The sequence below is a fragment of the Pygocentrus nattereri genome, chromosome 27, assembly GCF_015220715.1.
Source record: "Pygocentrus nattereri isolate fPygNat1 chromosome 27, fPygNat1.pri, whole genome shotgun sequence".
NCBI lineage: Eukaryota > Metazoa > Chordata > Actinopteri > Characiformes > Serrasalmidae > Pygocentrus > Pygocentrus nattereri.
In genome coordinates, this window is record NC_051237.1 from 13,439,359 (window position 1) to 13,459,201 (window position 19,843).

Below are 19,843 nucleotides of genomic sequence, written 5' to 3' on the forward strand. Positions count from 1 at the left end.
CAAACAAACACAGAGACTGTGAGAAGTCTGGGGACCCCTTCGCATTTCTTATAAATTTGATTTCTCGCTGTTATCTTTCAGTGAGGTAACAAAATATTTGTACAGCTTTGTTAACATAAAGCAGAAAAGCAGAAAAACAAACAGAGGTTTATGGCACTATTCTTCATTATCATCAAAATGCCTTCCTTGGTATAAAGCCGGTTTTGCCTAAATAATTGTTTGATAGATTTCTTTCCTGAACTACTGCTAAAACCCTGAACTATTACCCCAAACATGGTTTAAACATTTGAAAAGGTTTGTGTGCTGATGAGAGCTGACACTATGACACAGGGATAAATGCTGCGGGGCGTGAAATTATTCCCAAGATAACTCTATGACAAATACATGTCTGATACGGTTTTATTCAAAATAAACCTGGCTATTGTTTAACATTGCAAGTTACAGCAAGTGTACAAAGAAAACATGCTTATTTGTATTAAAAACATTTTGAAATGTTAGTTGTACCCAAACTTCTGACAGGCAGTGTATGTGACGTATTAGTGTATATTCAATTTAAATATTATGCATTCCATTTTCCTATGAGTATATTTTGGCAGAACTGTTTTCATGTTATTAGATTTTTTATTATTACTACATGGTTTTACTAACAGGCCGGCATTAGGTCTTGTTCTGGTGGGACTCTCTGCTGAGATGATGAAGAAGGACTTTTGCTTGGGAAAATCTCGCATTAGCTCCAGGTCTGCAATCAGATCCATTACATAATCATGCCCCGCAAGCTCAGCCCACTGCCCATGCTCCTTCATAATGACTGAACAGCCCTTCCAGGACTCAGTAACTCCCCTAAAAAAACAAATACAGAAACAAAAAAAGTCTCATGCTGCGGTCTCATAGCTGTGAATGTAAATATCATTTGTATTATTTGTATGATGTGAAAATGGCAAAAAAAAAATTTAGCTTCACTAACTAAGGTAACTGTGTGTATATATATATATATATATATATATATATATATATATATATATATATATATATATATATATATATATATATATATATGTATAGTGGATATATTTGTGTTGTAAACATTGCAACCCTTGGTTCGTATCACCACCACTGGAAATCAGAGTTGGTAGGTTTCTCTACAATAAGCTATTTCACATCAAACTCCAATGAATCAACCAATTAATTAAGCAGATTTTTTTTTAAAAACTGGAATTTCCCTTTAACTGATGAGTTGACTCATGGAAAAATCACCCAACTGTGCCAAAGTTCCCCACCCCTGATGTACAATAGCAGCTGCACACTTGTATAGCACAGAGTACACATTTAAGATTAATATTGAACATGTTCCTTGACATTTGTTATTGGAACAATGTCTGTATCAATAAGATAAAAAAACATCAGCCCATTTGTAAAGACAACCATGACAGCAATAAAAGGAAAAAAGGACAAACTGTTTATATAATTAAAGAGAGTGTGATTAAAAGTCTGTAGGTTTTACATCACTAATCTCTAAATTTCCATTTGGATTAGGCTGACAGGTATGTATGAGACCTGTGCAACTCTCACACCACTCGATAATATACTTCTAGCAAATCGCCACAGGCAATAAGTACATTATGCATTATAATCTGCTGGTTCCACTCATATAACAGGCATTTTTTTATTTTTTGTGTTGGCTCCCAGATAAACACTGTTTTTGCCTCCATCTAGAGGAAAGTATTGTGACCTTGGTTAAATGACAGAAGAAATAAGAGTGGTCAGGTGAAGAAGGGTTGAGGACAGAAGACGGATCAATTTCTTTTTGTAACCTGTCTGAAACAAGCTCTGCCAGGATGTGCATGGTTGTTTGACCTCAGTGTTCTCCCTGGGCATGCTGTATACCTGTGCTGAAGGATGTCCCCAGCCAGATCCTCTCCACTGGTCCACGAGTGCATGGGACATAGAAAGGAAGTCCCTGCGGAAACAACATGATGTTTGACAACCTTGGTGAGAGAGATGGTGTGAAGAGGAAAGACAACACCTCAAGCACTTTTTCCATTCCGTTTAGCACTAGAGATCAAGTGTCTCTTAATCTAGCTGAGCGCTACATAATTGTCTCCAGAGGGTTTAGAGAGCTGGAGAAACTGTGCCAGGCTAACTCAGACAGGTGAGAGCGATAGAAGAACCCTGACAGATGCTGAGATCACCCTATTGTGTGCTTGAGAGCCGTCCTGTGTGCTTGCGTTACGTAAATGCACTTTTATCCTAGCCACGCCAAAACAGTGAGCATCTAGAGATGGTAATCTCACATGAGACTGACAGACTTGATTCTACATTTCTACAGCAGCCTTTTCAGGTCTCCTCTCATTTCAGACTTGGGTTTCACATGTGAACCTCAGCAGTGACGTCTCTCTCTGACTAAAAAGGAAAGATTAGAGTTTCTCTTTTGTAGATCTCATTTAAACAAAGCATTCTACTAATGCCAGTAGAACATAATAAGGTTGATATTTCTTATAGCTTTTAAGAATTAACTGTGCAATGCACAGAACACCTGTGACTCTCACCGTCAAAGCAATGCACCTGCAACACCATGTTGGCTTTCTTCCTGTTGGCTGTCCACTCCAGTAAAGACAAGGGGTATGTCCTCGCAGTGTCTGGTCCGTATAGGGACTTCTGCATGGCTTGTATCAGCTTATGTTGGCAAAGAGCCTTATAGCCATCATAGGCATAGTCTGAGACAAACCTGTAGTGATCAGACAAAGCAGTACCGTAGGGGTTACGTCACAGTGGACACAAATATACAGATTCACTTCACAGGAAAAGTGGTTCTTGTCTCACTTTAGAAGGTATTTCTCTGTCTTGGCTGAAGGTGCAAACGTGCTCATGCAGCCGAGCAGCAGCAGCCAGCCTCTGTCAGAGTTGTCTGGGTTGCTGTTTCTCCAGACCTGATTAGCAATTTGACACAAAATTTCATCTCTCAAGCCAGGGTTGGAAAGACCTTTCTGGATTATGTAGTTTCCAAATAAATTCTCCTGAGCCCCATTTAAATGTGGGTCACCCATAAACCTGAGGATCTGCAGAGTACACAGACAGGAAATCGATGTCAGCACTGTTAGCAATTCTGGAGGCAGACAGAGATAAAACAGCACTATGCAAAATTCAGAAACAATGCAGATATTTATATAATCTCCTGTCAAAATAGCCAATTAGTACAAGTTATTCATTTTTCAGCTTCAAGAGAAAAGCTAAAAACATATTTAACAGAAGATCACACAGAAGCCTCAATAACTGAACATAACATCAAATTGTTTTTATTTAGTGTGTGCACTCTCTGTCTTTACTACATCTTTCATTCCTTTTGAGGGACTTGCTTCCAGTTTTTCAAAGAAACACAGGGATATTTAAGCTCATCAGTCAACAAAACCTCCACTGTGTCAGATGTCAGTTTTTGGTGTTCTACTACAAATTTGTATTTTTTTGTCTATTTCTTTTCTCAGTAACAGTTTCTTGACAGCTACTCATGCTCATAGTGTTGAGATGTCTTTTCTCAGTGGAAGGATGGACAGAAACACCTGTGGAATTTTTCAGATCTATATCGAGACCTTGACTTTATATAATTTCTCAAGGAGGAAAGCTTGGTGATACTTTTGGTTCTCTACCCTTTTTCACTTTTTTTCTTTTGACTTTCTCCTTCCTTCTGTAAGTAGATGACCTCCTCAGAAATATCTCCTTTAGATGCAGAATGAAATTTGCATGGCAGCTAAGGTATATTTAACCAGATGCTTGTGTTAGTGTTAATGTCACAAGGGAACACAAAGTCAGTGACTATTTAGAAACAGCTTTTGCTGGGATGACATAGCTTTAAGTTTGTTTTAAGAGTGAAAAGATGGAAGAGTTAAAGTGGCAGTAGAGTGTAAGAAAGAGTGGACAAATGAAATACTTAGCTATAAAGTTGATATTACACTTAGTGGTGGATGATTTTCTGATACTGAAAAAACCTAGATTTATACTTTATGGCCATTTTGACTGAATATTGAATTGAATTAGGATGGCATCTCGCTTCTGCACAATACTGCAGATACTGCCACAAAGAGTAAATTATGAGATGCTTCTACCATGATGAAGACAGCTAGAGCTTCATGAGCGAGATCATCATCAACATGAGTCAGTGGTGTCTTCAAAGGTGCAGTCAGCATTCCAAACTTTGGCTCCTGTAAAGTTGATGTGGGAAAAAAAACTATTTCTTCATACAATGCACGCTTGAAGAATATGCAAAGGCACTGTGGCTACTGCTCTGAGAGAACTCTTCTGCACATTAGAGAAGAATCAAAATGTATGACTTACTCTGAAGTGAACCTGGATGAATTTGGAAATGGAGTAGTTGTTGATGTCAAGGGGCAGTGTGAGTTGGGATTCCACCTGAACAGTAGGAGCCTGCACTAGGGCTAAGCAATCAGAATGGAGCTCTCTACCACCTGGCAGGCAGACAAAGCAATTACTGTCTGCAGTAAGGCATTCAGTCCCAGAATATACTAAAAACAATGTGAAGTCCTAATGCATTCCATTACATTCTTTCAAGCTACAATTTCTTGTATTTGTCCAAGCAAAGCAATAGCATTATAAAGCAAAACTAAAGCAATACCAATCAGACCTGCAGCTGCTTGCAATAATCCTCCGAGTTCTGCTGGAATGACCAAGTGGGTGACGTTAACTACCTCCCGTCTTGATAACTCCTGCAGGTTCAAGAGCATTGTTTAACTACAGGATATGCCAAAATCTGTATATGATTAAAGGATTTGAGTCTAATCTGACATTCTAACCATTTCTATTCTGATTCTTTCCGCTTCTGCATTCCTCCTGGCCTCCAGTCTCATCTGAAAAGAGATGAACAGTGACCATAAATTAGGAAGAAAATATACGGTACTGTTTACAAATAAAAAACATGCTTGTTTATTTATGTTTGAGTCAATGGCTATTATGCATAAGTTATTTATTTTTCAGTGTCAGAAAAAAAACCTCAAAAACATATATTTAACAGGAATTACACAAAACACCAAGTATAATATCAAATGCAGCAGCTTTTCTCAAAGACATTCCCCTTCAAGGAGATTATTCACAAAAGCAGCTACCTGAACATACCTCAGCTGCCTTACAAATTTCTATCTCATGTGCATCTAAAATGGCTAAAAGAGACATTTCTTTAAGATTAAATAAGAAATGGGAAAGTCAAAAAAGTTTCCAAAACTGGAGTTAGAGAAAATGGGACTCCTGACATCCATATAAGCCTGGTAGACCACCAAAAGACATCAAATAAACAGCATTTGTAGCTTAAATCTTTGACAAAATCAAGTTCCACTCCAACTACAAATATGAAAAAAATCCAATAGATAACTCAAAACTACACATGTGTAGCTGTCAAGAAGCCAATACTGAGAAAAATAAAATAAAGAAAAGAATAATTTTGCACTAGGACACTAAAAGTGGACCGATGAGATGAGAGTAGGGTTTATAGACTGAAAATAGACAAAGGAAGGACACTTACACTAGAACATCAAACATGGACATCATAGATGTGGAATAAGGTTTTTTAGGCTGATAGACCTAAAACTGTAAGTGGGATTACTTTATTTGTTTGCTTTATTTGTTGATTTATTTAATTGTTGAGGCTTCAGTGTAATTTTCTGTTAAATTTATGTTTTCCTGAAAAATTAATAACTTGTATGGTCTCAGACTTTTACACCGTACTGTAATTAAAAAATTGGATCTGACATTTACAGTGTGAACACACTGACATTCACAGCATCTGTACCTTAATATATCTCTTTCGATTGACATACATGTGCACCAGTGAGCGGAATTTGACCAGACTACTTCGCATTTTCACATAGCGTTTCCTGTAAAAAAGCAAAAAGGAATTAATGTTAATCTAAACGAGACAAGATTGTGCTTCAAATCCTAATGTATGAAGTCGTGAGGGTGTGTACCGTGTGAGGTAGCCTCGGCAGTGGGCCTGCAGTCTGATGATTTTCATGCGGAAGGCCGTATAGCGCTTCCGCACAAAGAACATACGGGTGTAGCGCTGCAGGGTCAAAGCAGCCACATGCCTAACTCTGTCTCTCTTACTTTCTAGCAGGTAATATATGTCTTCTTTCAGGAACAGCTGACACAAAAACAGAGTACTGTGAATTAAAACAAGCAAATCACAAGATTTAATTCATCCCAATGGTTCTTGGATAATAAAATCTGTCTCATGGAATCTTACCTTGGATACACCAACTCGAAAAGCTCCTGGCCGCACATGGCAAAGCTTCCTCAGCATGATGACACAGTTTTCCCCAGTGGCAGGAGGAGGCTGCTTTAGGCCCAGCAAAGATTTGTATCTAAATGGAGACAAACAGCTAAGTACACCTATAAATCAGCAACTGCCCACAAATGGTAATGCTTAAGAGAGAGAAAGAGAGACCAAGCCAAAAGCATGTGTCCCAAGATACGATTTAAAGGAGAAAACTACTTTATGATATTTGTCCTGTTACGCAGTATTTTGTAGCACAGCATCATATCCTTTAGCCTCTTCAGTTTAACAAAATTCATTATTTTGTGTCATTTTTGTCTTATTGTTCATCAATGTTATCTCACTTTAAAAGCCAACCAGCATTACACAAAAGTCACTTATGGTGTAATCCAGTCCTGACTGCTAGCCTAACAACTGAGCTATAGGTTGGTGGGTATAGTGTAGTGGGTAACGCCAATGCTTTCTACACCGTAGACTGTGGTTCGATCCCCTGCTTGGACAAGCATGCTACATAATACCAATAAGAGTCCTTGGGACTCCTAACACTACCTTTGCCTATCTGTGCAAAATTATCAAATTGTGAGTCGCTCAGAATAAGACTGTCACCCAAAATGCCATAAATGTAACAAATACAGCTAAGCTAACATTAGTATACCTCACCTTGCTTGTCAAACAAATAATAAAGAAACAGTCATTTGATCTTTATTCAGCACAGAATGGATGTTTTTTTTTTACATTTAGCTGCAGAAAACAAGCCAAACTGAAGTAAGGTATCTAGTTAGCCAAGTAGCTTCCTTGCTAACTTTACCTTTTAGCTCCTTCTCTAATGAGTACACTATAAAAAATCATTTGTCAGTTCAACCTAAAACTTTAAAACTTTAAAAGTTACTTCATTTGGTAACAAGTAATTTAACTAGTTTTATTCCATCTAAATAAATACTTTGAATGAACTAATCTTTTAATCAAAGTCATTTTTGAGTTGAATAAAGCCATTTTTTTTACAGTGTAATTTATGTAATATGTAATATTTTAGGTTGCTAGGAACCTGGGGGTTATGGTAGATGACCAACTCTCCTTTACGCACCATGTTGCCTCGGTGACTCGGTCCTGCCGCTTTGCGCTGTACAACATCAGACAGATACGGCTGTTTCTAACACAACAAGCCACCCAACTCTTGATACAAGCAGTGGTCATCTCACGCCTCGACTACTGCAATGCCATACTGACAGGCCTCCCAGCCTGTGTTGTAAAACCACTGAAGATGGTTCAGAATGCTGCAGCGCGTCTGGTCTTTAACCAACCAAAACGGGCGCATGTCACCCCACTGCTCATTGAGCTCCACTAGTTACCGGTTGCTGCTCGTATCAAATTTAAAACTCTTACGATTGCCTACAAGGTGTTAACAGAGCAGGCTCCTTCCTACCTGCACTCGCTCCTAAAGGCTTACAGCACCGCCCGGCCGCTGCGATCCTCCAATGAACGTCGCTTAGCTTTGCCAAACAGTCACACTAAGCAATCGAGACTGTTCTCATACTTGATTCCCCAATGGTGGAACAAGCTACCTTCCACTGTCAGAGCAGGGGCGTCCCTCGCTGTTTTTAAGAAACTCCTGAAGACAGAGCTCTTCAGGGAGCACTTACCCTGATCGCCTCTTGCAAATCTAACCACTACCAACCTCATCTCCTTCTTGCCCTCCTTCCCTTCTCTACCCCGCTATTACCCTTTGGCCTCCTTTAAGGCCTGACTATGTTTGTTCTATGTACCACATTATTTGTAAGTTGCTTTGGATATAAGCGTCTGCTAAATGTAATGTAATGTAATGTAATGTAATGTCATTTGTGTGGTCTTCTTCACAATTGTGAAAATGATTTGATGACAGTTATATTATAAGAAATGGGTCCAAAATGTCAAAGCATTAAGAATGTAATGGTCTTAACAACAAATCATTTAACAAATGGATGAAGTAAGTTAGTATGAGCTTTTTTCCCTTTGATTTTCTTGCAGAAGTCTTGCAGATAAACATTCAGTCTTTTACAGAAAGTTTTGCTCAGCATTAACAGCTTTAAACAGTTGAAAAATATTGCCAAACCAGTTTGTCTTTAATGTGAGAATAAATATAATCCACAGGGTTTAAATTTGGACTCTAACGACTCTAAAATCACCAATAAAAACATTTATATTTTGGTCTTTTTTGAATGAGAGGGTTAATTCAGTCTGTTTCCTAACACTAATATTAGCTATTTGCCTACCTTCTTCATTTAGCTATGTAAAAAAAACATTTCAAACAGCCTGCTCTCAAAAATCCACCCATCACCATAAGGGGATTTTACAGTCTTTAAACTGGAAAATCTCACTCTTTGACTATTGTGGCACCGTTTTAGGAGATAAGTAGGCTAGTTCACAGATTTTTCATTTTAGTATGTGGGCCCCTTCAACATTTTGTTGTTAAACCATAATCATTCCAGACATTACCTAAAGAGGTAGACATCAAAGGGTATTCTGATTGGAAATCCCTCTCGCCTGATACGAATGGTCTCCAAAATCCCAGAGTAACGAAGCTGAGTGCTGACCAGCTCCATGTCAAACATGCCAGGCTCCTAGACAGACACACACACTCTCGGTACAAAACCCAACCGACATTTTTACACACGAATGTGCTTCTCACACACTAACAGCTATTTCTTACCTTGTTATTGTTTGGCTTTATGCAGCGCACAAAAAATGAGTTGCACCTGGCACAAAACAAAAGAAATCGCATGGTAAAGTAAAAGAACAGGCCTCACTATTTTGAGAACGAAGTAAATTCCGAGAATAAAAACTTTGATGGTCTACCTCTCCATCTTCTCCACAAGTTCCATTAGAGACAGCTGGAACTTGGCAGCAACTGTAGAGGCCTGGTATCTGCGTGTAACCGTGCTGTTCTTCCTTAGGTGGGTCTTCTGTTGACTGAGAGCTTCTGAAAAGCTCATGAACAGATATGCAACCATCTAGACCAAGAGGAAAAATTAAGTTAAACCCTGGGATGCCAAATCCAAAGTAAGACCATGTGTCCCCTTACCTTATTTTTGCTCTGCACGAAAAGGTCAAGGACCTCCTGACGAACTTGATCATAATTTTTGTCCAAAAACTTATGGACCTGTTAAAAATGATATGAGTAAGTAAGTAAAGGTGGAAGTCTCACAATAATTTGTGCTTAAACTCTACTGAGCACCACAGTGCTCTGATACATACCTGATAAGTGACTTTCCCAGCAAAATGTTTAATGGCAAATTCAGGGAGAGGCATTTTTGGCTTTGAATACAGTGGGTTGTGGCCGTGATGATAGTGACATTTCTGAAGGAAGGTGTGGTCTGTAGCCTGAATATGAAGAGAGATTCTCTGAGCAAAACTGAGCAAACAAGGCTTGAAGTACATAAAAAACTGTTGAACTAGAACATACCTGTGGAAAACCACTCTGGTCATCCAGAATCCGAAGGATTCCATGAGGTTTTGCTGCAATGAGGTCAATGCAGGCCTGATTGTCACTGAAAGGCACCTCCTCCCAGGGGATTTGCTCTCTGCTGTATTCCTCCTAAGATATTCAAAGTCATTTTTTCACATGTATTGTGAAAAATCTACAGTCACAATGCTCAGAGGATTAGAAGGAACCAAGGAAGCTTACTTGCTCTTCTCTGAAAATTATCCTATTGAAAAAGAACTGTAGGTACTCATTTGCATAGTTTATGCAAAGCTGTTCAAAGCTGTTGAAGGTGAGGTCCTGTGAAGCACAAATGGCGCAATTCACTAAGCAATCACTATTTAACCGCTACATGGAGCATCCATAAAAAAGCAAGCTATCTTTGCGTTCATGTTAATACCTCAAAGCCATAGATGTCAAGAATGGAGATAGACAGTGCTTCATTCCTTGGGTACACCAGCTTATTGATTCTGTCAGTTATCCAGTTGAAAAGAAGGGAGTACAGGATCTTGGCAACTGCATCTCTGGAATTTTGGAGAGAGGAATCGAGCATATTTTAAGCATATTGATGTCCATTCATCACATCATCCACCCATCGATCTCAAGAGAATTTTGAGGGATTTATATTCACAGCTTCACAGAATTACCTGGCATCAACTGCACTCTCAACTGTTAAAGGAGTGTAGATCTTCTCTCTCATTGTTTCCTATAGGAGAATGTAAATGTGAATGTCACATTAGAAAACAAATGTTCCAGTCCAGAAATACAACTTGTGTGTGGCATGATATTTAGCAGATATTAACAACTGAGTCTCCAAATCATCATCTTTCTTGGACACCACAAAACATGAAAGTGTTTACTTGTATTTCATGCTTAGTGTAAGATTCAGCATAGAGTTTGTACATATACTGTATAAGCTGTTTTCAGTAATATATAATTAATTTGTTAAAAATATATTAATATATGTAGGATGTTTGTATAAGATATGAGAACTGTATAAGATTCCATGATGCTTTATTAAGCTGTATAACACTGAGTATGGTGCTATAATAAAAGTAAAGTGACACTATTCAGGTTTTGGGGATTCAGGGGATTTAGGGAAATGTCTAATTGCATGCAAAGTGCAAAATAAAATTTTGCAATGTTGGTCATGCTTCGGACCCCATCCCTGAGCACATGAATCAGATAACTGGCTGCGTTGAAAGAACAATCAAAGAGAACTCCTTCAAAACCTGGTGAAGAGCATGTCCTCTGAAGAAGTGAACAGTCTACTATTGCCATTAGTATCTTTTGTATTTGACGCCTGAACATCAAGCCAGGCCTTCATTTAGACCGTGCGTGTCACAAAAAAGACATATGATGTGGTCTGAAAAACTCAAAACTGACAGCTCAGACTTTTAAGTGATCATTTTAGGCATTTCAGGGTGACTCGCAGCAGCAGATACATACAATCTTTTAGTGTGTGTTTCTTGTCGCGTGACTGAGTAATGTAGTAGTGCAACTTTAAAATCTAAATGCCTCATATTTGAAAAGTGCTGCACAAATCTCTAGGCTAATAATGTTTTAAGGAATTACCATAAATATAATATGTGTCATAATTTATCAACAGCTAGGAAATAAGACAGCTAAGCAAGACATCTGACCATTTTAAGTGTATCCTTTAAAAGTTGTGCATGACATTCATTCAAATCATTTGGGCAAATTGAACCAATTGCTCTGATCTGATTTAAAATTCAATTGACTTTAAGTCATGTGCGCCATTGATAATAGGAATATTTACATGTTCGATGTGCAATGACAACTCGGTTGAAAGCAAAGCATATTCAGTTTCATTCTTGAATATTACATACATGTAGTTGGTGTAATTTCAGATCATTTCTAGTTGTCCCTTCATCATAAAACTTTATCAAATCATGATGTAAAAGACAGCTGCTGCACTCAGATAACAGAACAACAGAAGATTGTTATGTGGGTCTATACAGGACTAAAAAAATAATCTCTTCTACAAAAGGGCTTGTCACCTTTATAGCTATAGAGGCTGCATTTTAGCGACATCATCCCAAAGAGCAGATTAGAAGTCGATGAGGCACCCTATCAACAGCAAGTGCAACTGATACAGACTTCTGTGAAAACTAGCCCTCAGGGTTAAGAGATGTAAACACAGCCTGTACTTTTGTGAAGGGACAGCGTTAATCCTCTTCAACTGATAGCATCAAGGATGTTCAGACAGGTTTACCAAGCTGTTCTTACACCTTGAGAACTGACCTGGCTTCACTCAACTAGAGCATGGCTGCTTCTAAAGTAGATGCAACTTCAAAGTCATTGACTAAAAGCCGGGTCTTACGGGTTTCAACAGATAAGAAAAGCCCTACAGCACGAGCGCTCTACCTTTTGTGATTGGACAATGGTTAATGACCTTGGATATAGCCCTCTCTTGTTACACTGAGAAGACATGTTCTTCTAATTAGCAGTACTGCCTAAATAGTATTGCACGGCCCCCAATGGTGTCGCACTAGCAACCAAGGTGAGTTGTAGTCTAAACGGCTTAGCACATTTCAGCATGGCCAGGACACAGTGAACATTGACAAGCTCTGGCTCTGAGCAGGACTCGCTGAGACAATGACTAGCCTGAAACCAGATACCGATCACAGCACCATATAAAAGTGTTTTTTTTAAACAAAAAAGGACACAATAGGAAATGACAAGAGAAAAGATGACAATGCAAAAAGCTGCTGGAGTCCACTTAGAGCAAGGAATCTAATTCATCACCTATGATCTGTGAAGAACCTTTGGAAAAAAGGACAAAATGAAGATTGATTACTAAGCTGGTAACTTCTTCAAAATATTATGCAGAGAAAAACTGGCATAACTGTTCAATGGCAGAGAAAACTGGATAAACACATCTATCATCAATTTGAACGGGGAGCAACTAAAGAGTAAGCTAAGTGCATTGTTTGGCATATTGTCGCCGTCTAAAGAAAAACATGCATCTCCAAATCACTAACTTTACAAGAGAAGGCAAACATGATCTTAACTTAAATTCTAAGTTAATGTAAAGAGATTTTATTCTGTGTCATTTTGGAGCATTCCTGTTGGTCCATTTATTACGAAATTTTCACACAATGTAAAGGACAGCTGCCATTTTCAAATAATGTAAAAAAAAAAAGCGACAAAAATGGAGATGTTTTTTTTAACATGTTTTTTTGGGGCAGCAATGATACATGATATGACAGAGTAATGTTACTGTATTATGGCTTGTATTGAGCTGGGATAATTAATTATACAACAAATGCCAGCACAGCAAACTGCAAGAGTAACACACACTAAAAACCATCCCTCAATATTGCACTGTGAACTGGAAAGTGATGATAAGGACTACTGAAGTACATCAATTATTATTGGCCTTTTCATGCATGCGTAAAATTTGTATGGCACTAACTACTGAACGATCAAAAAAACACAGATTCCCTTTAGTGTATGTTTTTTGTAATGATGGAGATTCTTTCAGGAGAAAATAATATTTATTCCAACAATTATGTATGTTGTGTCCAATTATATGAAGTCATAAGCAAAAGTTTGAACAACCGGTCAATTTCATGTTCTTTTGATTTTCTATGTGAAAATAAGTTAACACATCCTCTACAGAGAACAAGCAAAAATATGTTTTTTTTTACTGCAAATGTTCGTGCACAATTTTTAATAATTTATTTTGCACAGGCCACATTTTAGATTTTATTTATTTTTTTCCAACTTATTCGATTCTGAAAATAAACAGTAATCGTTAATTTAAACTTGTAGAAGTTTGTTCTCTGTAGAGGATGCGTACTTTTTTCAATAAAGCTTGTCATTTGAGCAGGGATGCCCAAGATTTGCATACAACTGTATATACTGAGTTGGCAGTTTATTAGGCTCTAACAGTCACTAGCCATTTTATTATTGTATATATTACAATATATGTGCACTTTGTATTATGGCCCAACCGATATGAAAACATTGTGGCAGATATTGATTTTAGGGGGCTAAGTATGCAGATAATCATCAACTTCAGCCAATATCATTTAATATTTATATTCTTTAATGTTATACTCCAACAGCTGACTGATATGATTGTCAGTTCTCAATTATCACCTTTCTTAAACCCAAACAACATAAACTCACAGTCTTAAACAATATTAAGAAAAGTACTTGGCAGATTGTGTCCTATTGTTTGAAGTAATCATTCAATAGTAAGTTTGAATCATGCCAATGACACATTAAAAAAGTCTCAAATTATCACTTCATAATGGATATTTTCACCTTTACTGATAAAGCCATGGGATGCCAATATGGATCAATATAATCGACCAACTTACATATCGCTCAGGCTCTACTCTGTAGGCATACAATTATTGACTGTAGCCCTTCTGCAGCTTCACAATTCACCGGTCTTTACCACTATAGGAACACCACTGACAAGATCTCATTTGGGTGCTGGATCATTGTTATCACAGCAGTGACACCAACATTGTAGTGTGTGGTGCTGCATTGCAGCAGCATTACCGTTTTAAATTCTTTACAGTGAAAATTTCCTACACTGTCAAAAGTCCTATTTACTATCAATAGTCTGACTGTGATGCATTTGCAAGAGCAGGGTTAATGCTGCAGCAGACCTCCCAGCAGACCTGAATGAGGCCTGGCTGTTCTGAAGGACTGTCTCACTGGCTAGCTTGCCTATATACCTCCCTGACTGCTCCTGTCCAGGGTATCCCCTGATTAGGTTACAGTGGTCTCCATAGCACCGTGTCCTGCTGCCCAGATAAACTTGCCATGTTATTCTATCTGAGGTTATTTCAAGCTTGTATATGCACCATTTGACGTTTTCTTTGTTTCACTGTCCATGCTCTCTGCAAGACAAATTGAACCGTGCTAGTTGTGTACTATGGATCATGTTTCGAAGGACCATCAAAGAAACAGACTAAGCAAAACTGACTTAAGTGCTGGTACTTGGCACAGGGCCATGACAGTAGATTGGAGTTCATCCAAGGTCTACTAACCGCAATGCTAAGTTGTCCTTTAGAGTCAGTACACTTTTAAGAGCATGTTGTCATTCTATGTAGTTTGTATATTACTGGAAAATACCTGGAATGTCTGCCAGTGAAAGTGGAAGATACAGTCATTTAACATTTTTTTAAGCTTAAATACATGCACAATAGGCAACATTTACTTGCTGAACATAATCTGCTTAATCTATAGTCAGAACAGAAACAAGAAGCTATCCCAGTTCACTATGGAAATGTCTTTGGCAATATTAGCAGATGGCAAACTATTTTATTTCTAAACCTAACTGTACATTCATAAATTCCAGATGAGAAATACGTTACCACAATTCTTCAGCTGTTTCATATTTCACCCTATTGATTGTTGCAGGAAACAAATACCTTGAGCTTCTCTATCACTGATGAAACTTGAACCACAAACAAACACAAAACAATTATTCCTTGAACAAGAAAAAAGTTTAACAGCCAACTGAGGCTCGTGCTATATCACGTATGCTAGCTAGCACCACAGATGTATTTATGAGCTTCTAGATCAGTGGCTATATATTTGTTAAACGCCATTGGGATTCCCAGTGGTTGGGTGATGTATTTGTGTAATGCATGTTGAGCGTAGGGGTAGAACACTGATGGACGAAAACAGGAAACCATGCAAAACTGTGAATTCTGTCAGACCAATGATGCTGATGGGTGCAATGCTGTACTACAGAATACTGCACCATATAAAAATACACACATTCAATTATAGTTTTAGGCTGGAATGCACCTTTAAGAAAAAGTAAGTAAAAGACATGAACCAGAGTAATTTTAATAATGTAAAAAGAGAAGATGAGGAAGAGAAGTAAGAAGAGAAGATTAGAGAAAGCACACAATGCAATGACAACAAACCGCGTTAGTTTTGAGGAGCAAAGGCAACATGCAAAATCTAAAGACTGCTAAATAAGGATCCACTGAAGGAGTGTTTGCAGCACACATCACTATGTCCTACCGTCACTTTGAAGGTGATTGATTTCTGCAGAGCCTCAGGAGAAATCTGCAAGAGCTCCGCCACCACTCTGATTTCCTGAGCACTCACCACTGATGCCATCTCCTGAGAGTCTGTCTGCATGTTCAAAAACAGACAACATTCCCATTTATTCTTGGTACTTTCAATGAACAAAAAGGATTATTATATTTTAGTATTAGACAGACAGGAGTATAATAATGTAGCCTACCTCATATCTCTCAAAGAAGACATTTCCCAGGTGGAGGATGGAGGACAAGACCCTGAAAATGCCATTCTGATCATCAACATTGAAGTGCAGGATCTCCATGGCACTGAGGAGCCTGCGGAAGTCTTCCCCATCACTCTTACCAATGATCTCACAGTCCCCACCCTGACCAGCAATAACAGGTGAGTAAAAAAAACAGACAACATATCAGTTTCTTTCCTTGTATGATCATGTGATAAAATGAAAAAACATAAATAAGTCATTTTTATATTATATTTATGTATTAAAAAAATGTGTTTATTGTGTATTTGAGTTAAATGTGTATTTATAATATTTATACTAATAAACTAATAAATCAGGTTGTCCATAAACACTGTAGACTGTAACAGATACATTTTTAATCTCACTTGATTGAGGTAATAGTAGGTCTCTGCTTCTTGGAGGTACAAGGATTGTTTTTGCTGTGAAGGAAGGCCTGCAAGCATCTCATAAAAAATGTGGTAGTTTCTTTCGTATTTGGCCTGTAAAAAAATTGATATATGCAAAAAATATCCAGTTTATTATTGTTTTTTTATTCAAACATAATTGCAAACTACATGCAAGCAGTCAAATTAAGAATGTAACTGAAGTAACACATTTAGAATAAAAAGAATTCCAAAGATCACCTGAAACACTATCCTTGACTTTTCAAGTAGATACTGTGAAGTTATGGCACCACTGATCACACCCCTGTAGGAAATATAATACAGAGAATTAAAGTGGAATTTCATAGTCCACGCATAATTCAACTGAGGAGGCGTAAACAACGTCATTCTGAGTGGTTTGAATGTAAAAATGATACATAATAGAGAAAGTTGACATTTTGGAATTCTTTACAGTAGCGGTGATAGAAACTAGGGGTCATGATATCTACAATGCAGTGCAGCACATTTCTTATTTATTACACAAAACAATCAGTAAATCAACTCCTGAGGATTTTTAGAGGTAATACTGATATTGGTAAAACAGCTGTGAATCTCAAAACTATCATAAAACAATGTCTCAGGCTTCAGGCAGCATATTCGTAACCATTTTATATAACAACTTTATGTGAAAGAGCTTTTAGAGACAATAAACTCCTCAGATGTCTGGTTATCATCACTACCACAGTGAGCAATTTTGACTAATATGCAGTAATAAAATAATAAAATAATAAAAAACTATTACTCTTGAACATTTTGGCCAACAATCAAGTTAAGCACATAGGCCCAACACATATAATAATTAATCTGTTCATTCTCAACCTTTCAAAAGGTTACTTAAGACAGGGTGTCTTGATACTTACTCTTCCAGAAATATCTCTATGTATTTCCCAAAGCGACTTGAGTTATCATTCCTGACGGTTTTGGCATTTCCAAAAGATTCTAAGAGTGGAGCTGCTTCAAGAATCTGTAGATTTAATCACAGTAATGTCAGCAGTGATGAATGCAAAAAAGTTCATGTTCATGTCCAATGCCCTCTGTCAAAATAAAGGCTGTGTCACAATAAAGACTTTGTTTGAAGCAACAACCTACACATCACTTTTTTATGTCTCTAATTTTTTCAAATGTTTTCCATTTAAGAAGATAAAACTTGTCCACATCTTTCCAAACTACCAGACAGCATTGCCAAGCAACATTGCCAGGCAGACAGCATTGCCAAGCAACCCTACAGACTAAACAACTGCCACACTTTCTGCATCAATGGATGGCCTACTATAGCTATAGATCTTCAATGTTGGAACACAGAATCAAACCAAAGGTTAAACCAAAGGTTCTTCATTCACAGTGGTTCTTATTCCAAACTGTAGCCTAGCTTTTTTCTAGGTAGGTGAAGAGCTGTTAGAAATTGTCTAAAAATATTTTGACATTTTTCATCTCTATTGGACCATTTACTCAATATGTCAAACAACATCTGGATTGAAGCAGTGTTTGAAGAGGGATGTTGCTACTACTTTCATGCAGTCATATTGGACATGTGGAATTCATCACGTCTACCACAACTGAAACCTATTATACTATAATATATGGAGTATTCTACCAAATTGAGTTAATTAAAATTTCAGATTTTTACCTGACTTAGAATTTAGACAAAAAAGATTTTGCTTTGCGTGACCCTATACCTTAATTATGTTTATTTTATTATTTTATTATTAATACAAATAATGGAAAATTCCAACATTCCTCTAAAAAACAATCATAACACTACTGAAACTTTTGTTTTGGTAGTGATAACTATAGTTAACTTTGAGCAAAACTCAAAAATGTTTGCCAGTCCATGACTAGCTAACAGCTTTGAACAGCAGTACACACATAATAATATATATAATAAAATTTCATATTTTTATTAAAACACAAAAAAGGTTGACTTAATTGCAGAAAATGTGCTTCAGCAGTGAAAATGTTACAGTTACATAAAGTTACAGACTGATTTTCAGACATTGGGGCACATTTACATCAAATCAAATCAAATCATCAAATCAAATTTATTTGTATAGCGCTTTTTACAACGGATGTTGTCACAAAGCAGCTTTACAGGATTTCAGAAAAGACAAAGTTTCCACAGGACTGTGTTCAAAACAATTGAATCTAAAAGCTCACCATGTGGCCATGAGGAACAGGGATGCAGTTTCACTTCCTGCTGCAAAATGCAGAAGTGTGGCTAAATTAAGGGACAGTATTTTTGAATAAACTTTTATTTAAATATTAAACTCACAATAAATCTAGCTTTTTTAACTTAATTTTTAAATAAAACAAAATAAAAAATGTAAAGTTTTATTTTCACAAGTAGAAATTTAGGATTTGGGACAGCCACCTCCCAAGGTACCTTACAAATAATGAGTTTGCATATATTTAGTTTATTACTATCTCAATTAAAGCATTGGGTTTAAACAGATTATAACAATTTTTGTGAGTAGCTAAGATTTAAAAAAAACCTTTTTACTGAGCGATCATAGTTTTAACTTTTACATTTTTAAATTTGGCAATATGGTACTTTAAAATTTGATAGAATGCTCCACTGTATAACAGACTCTTTTATATCGAATTGTCTTAATGAAACTTCCATAATTGCGTATTCTATAGAAGGCAAGCAATTATGGAAGAAGAAAGGGTGCATAAATGTCACATAGATTAATTTAGGTATATATACAAATAATTTGCAGACAATAAAACACAAGATGCAAGCACTTTCTAAAACATGCAGTACTTGTCACTGTGTACACAGACATGCCAAACACCAAAAAGACAGTACCTCAATCTGGTCATGAATTCATGAAAGGAAAATACAAAAAACACTTGTTACATCAAAGTACATCATATGCCTGAGTGCTGTACAAGCAAACCACTATAAACTAGCTACATTTACATTTACATTTACAGCATTTAGCAGGCGCTCTTATCCAGAGCGACTTACAAGAAGTGCTTTGTCAATCTAGAGAAAGTATCTTTGCTAGTTACCAATAGGTTAGAGAAAAGACAGTCCTGAGCTCAGATACTGCTAGAAACAAAATGTCACTGCAGACACCAGAGAAAAAGAAACAGAGTTGAACGCAGAACTCTGTGCCATTCAATGCAATACAATAACAATAAGATACAATACAATAAACTACAATATACAGTGCAGTACAATAAAATAAGTGCAGCTTATTGGACTATACCTGCTGTGTTATGTTGCGCTTGTGATGTATAGCAGCTAAATAGCGCAGGACCAGCTTTGTGGCTTCAGTTTTACCAGCACCACTCTCCCCACTGAAAGACAATAAGCACATTTTACACTTGCACCAAATGGTGGCCATAACCCCCCAATTATCAGCTTAACACCACAATTAGGTAAACTGGCACAGGGACTT

General features: G+C 37.2%; 1 protein-coding gene across 1 annotated transcript in view; it reads right to left on the minus strand.

Annotated features, from left to right (window-relative positions):
• myo15aa (myosin XVAa) overlaps window positions 1-19,843 on the minus strand; it is a 52,180-nt gene that overhangs the window by 16,754 nt on the left and 15,583 nt on the right. The window contains exons 6-31 of the mRNA XM_037535531.1: window positions 19,652-19,742; window positions 17,300-17,403; window positions 16,641-16,704; window positions 16,383-16,496; window positions 15,979-16,140; window positions 15,753-15,866; window positions 10,379-10,437; window positions 10,132-10,255; window positions 9,936-10,031; window positions 9,714-9,845; window positions 9,506-9,631; window positions 9,333-9,410; window positions 9,107-9,261; window positions 8,961-9,006; window positions 8,747-8,871; window positions 6,245-6,362; window positions 5,967-6,142; window positions 5,792-5,876; window positions 4,803-4,856; window positions 4,634-4,715; window positions 4,327-4,457; window positions 4,098-4,193; window positions 2,821-3,056; window positions 2,547-2,725; window positions 1,885-1,957; window positions 649-840 (exon numbers count right to left, since the gene is read on the minus strand). Of these exons, the coding sequence (XP_037391428.1) occupies window positions 649-840; window positions 1,885-1,957; window positions 2,547-2,725; window positions 2,821-3,056; window positions 4,098-4,193; window positions 4,327-4,457; window positions 4,634-4,715; window positions 4,803-4,856; window positions 5,792-5,876; window positions 5,967-6,142; window positions 6,245-6,362; window positions 8,747-8,871; window positions 8,961-9,006; window positions 9,107-9,261; window positions 9,333-9,410; window positions 9,506-9,631; window positions 9,714-9,845; window positions 9,936-10,031; window positions 10,132-10,255; window positions 10,379-10,437; window positions 15,753-15,866; window positions 15,979-16,140; window positions 16,383-16,496; window positions 16,641-16,704; window positions 17,300-17,403; window positions 19,652-19,742 (3,012 nt within the window). The remainder of the gene's footprint in view (window positions 1-648; window positions 841-1,884; window positions 1,958-2,546; window positions 2,726-2,820; window positions 3,057-4,097; window positions 4,194-4,326; window positions 4,458-4,633; window positions 4,716-4,802; window positions 4,857-5,791; window positions 5,877-5,966; window positions 6,143-6,244; window positions 6,363-8,746; window positions 8,872-8,960; window positions 9,007-9,106; window positions 9,262-9,332; window positions 9,411-9,505; window positions 9,632-9,713; window positions 9,846-9,935; window positions 10,032-10,131; window positions 10,256-10,378; window positions 10,438-15,752; window positions 15,867-15,978; window positions 16,141-16,382; window positions 16,497-16,640; window positions 16,705-17,299; window positions 17,404-19,651; window positions 19,743-19,843) is intronic.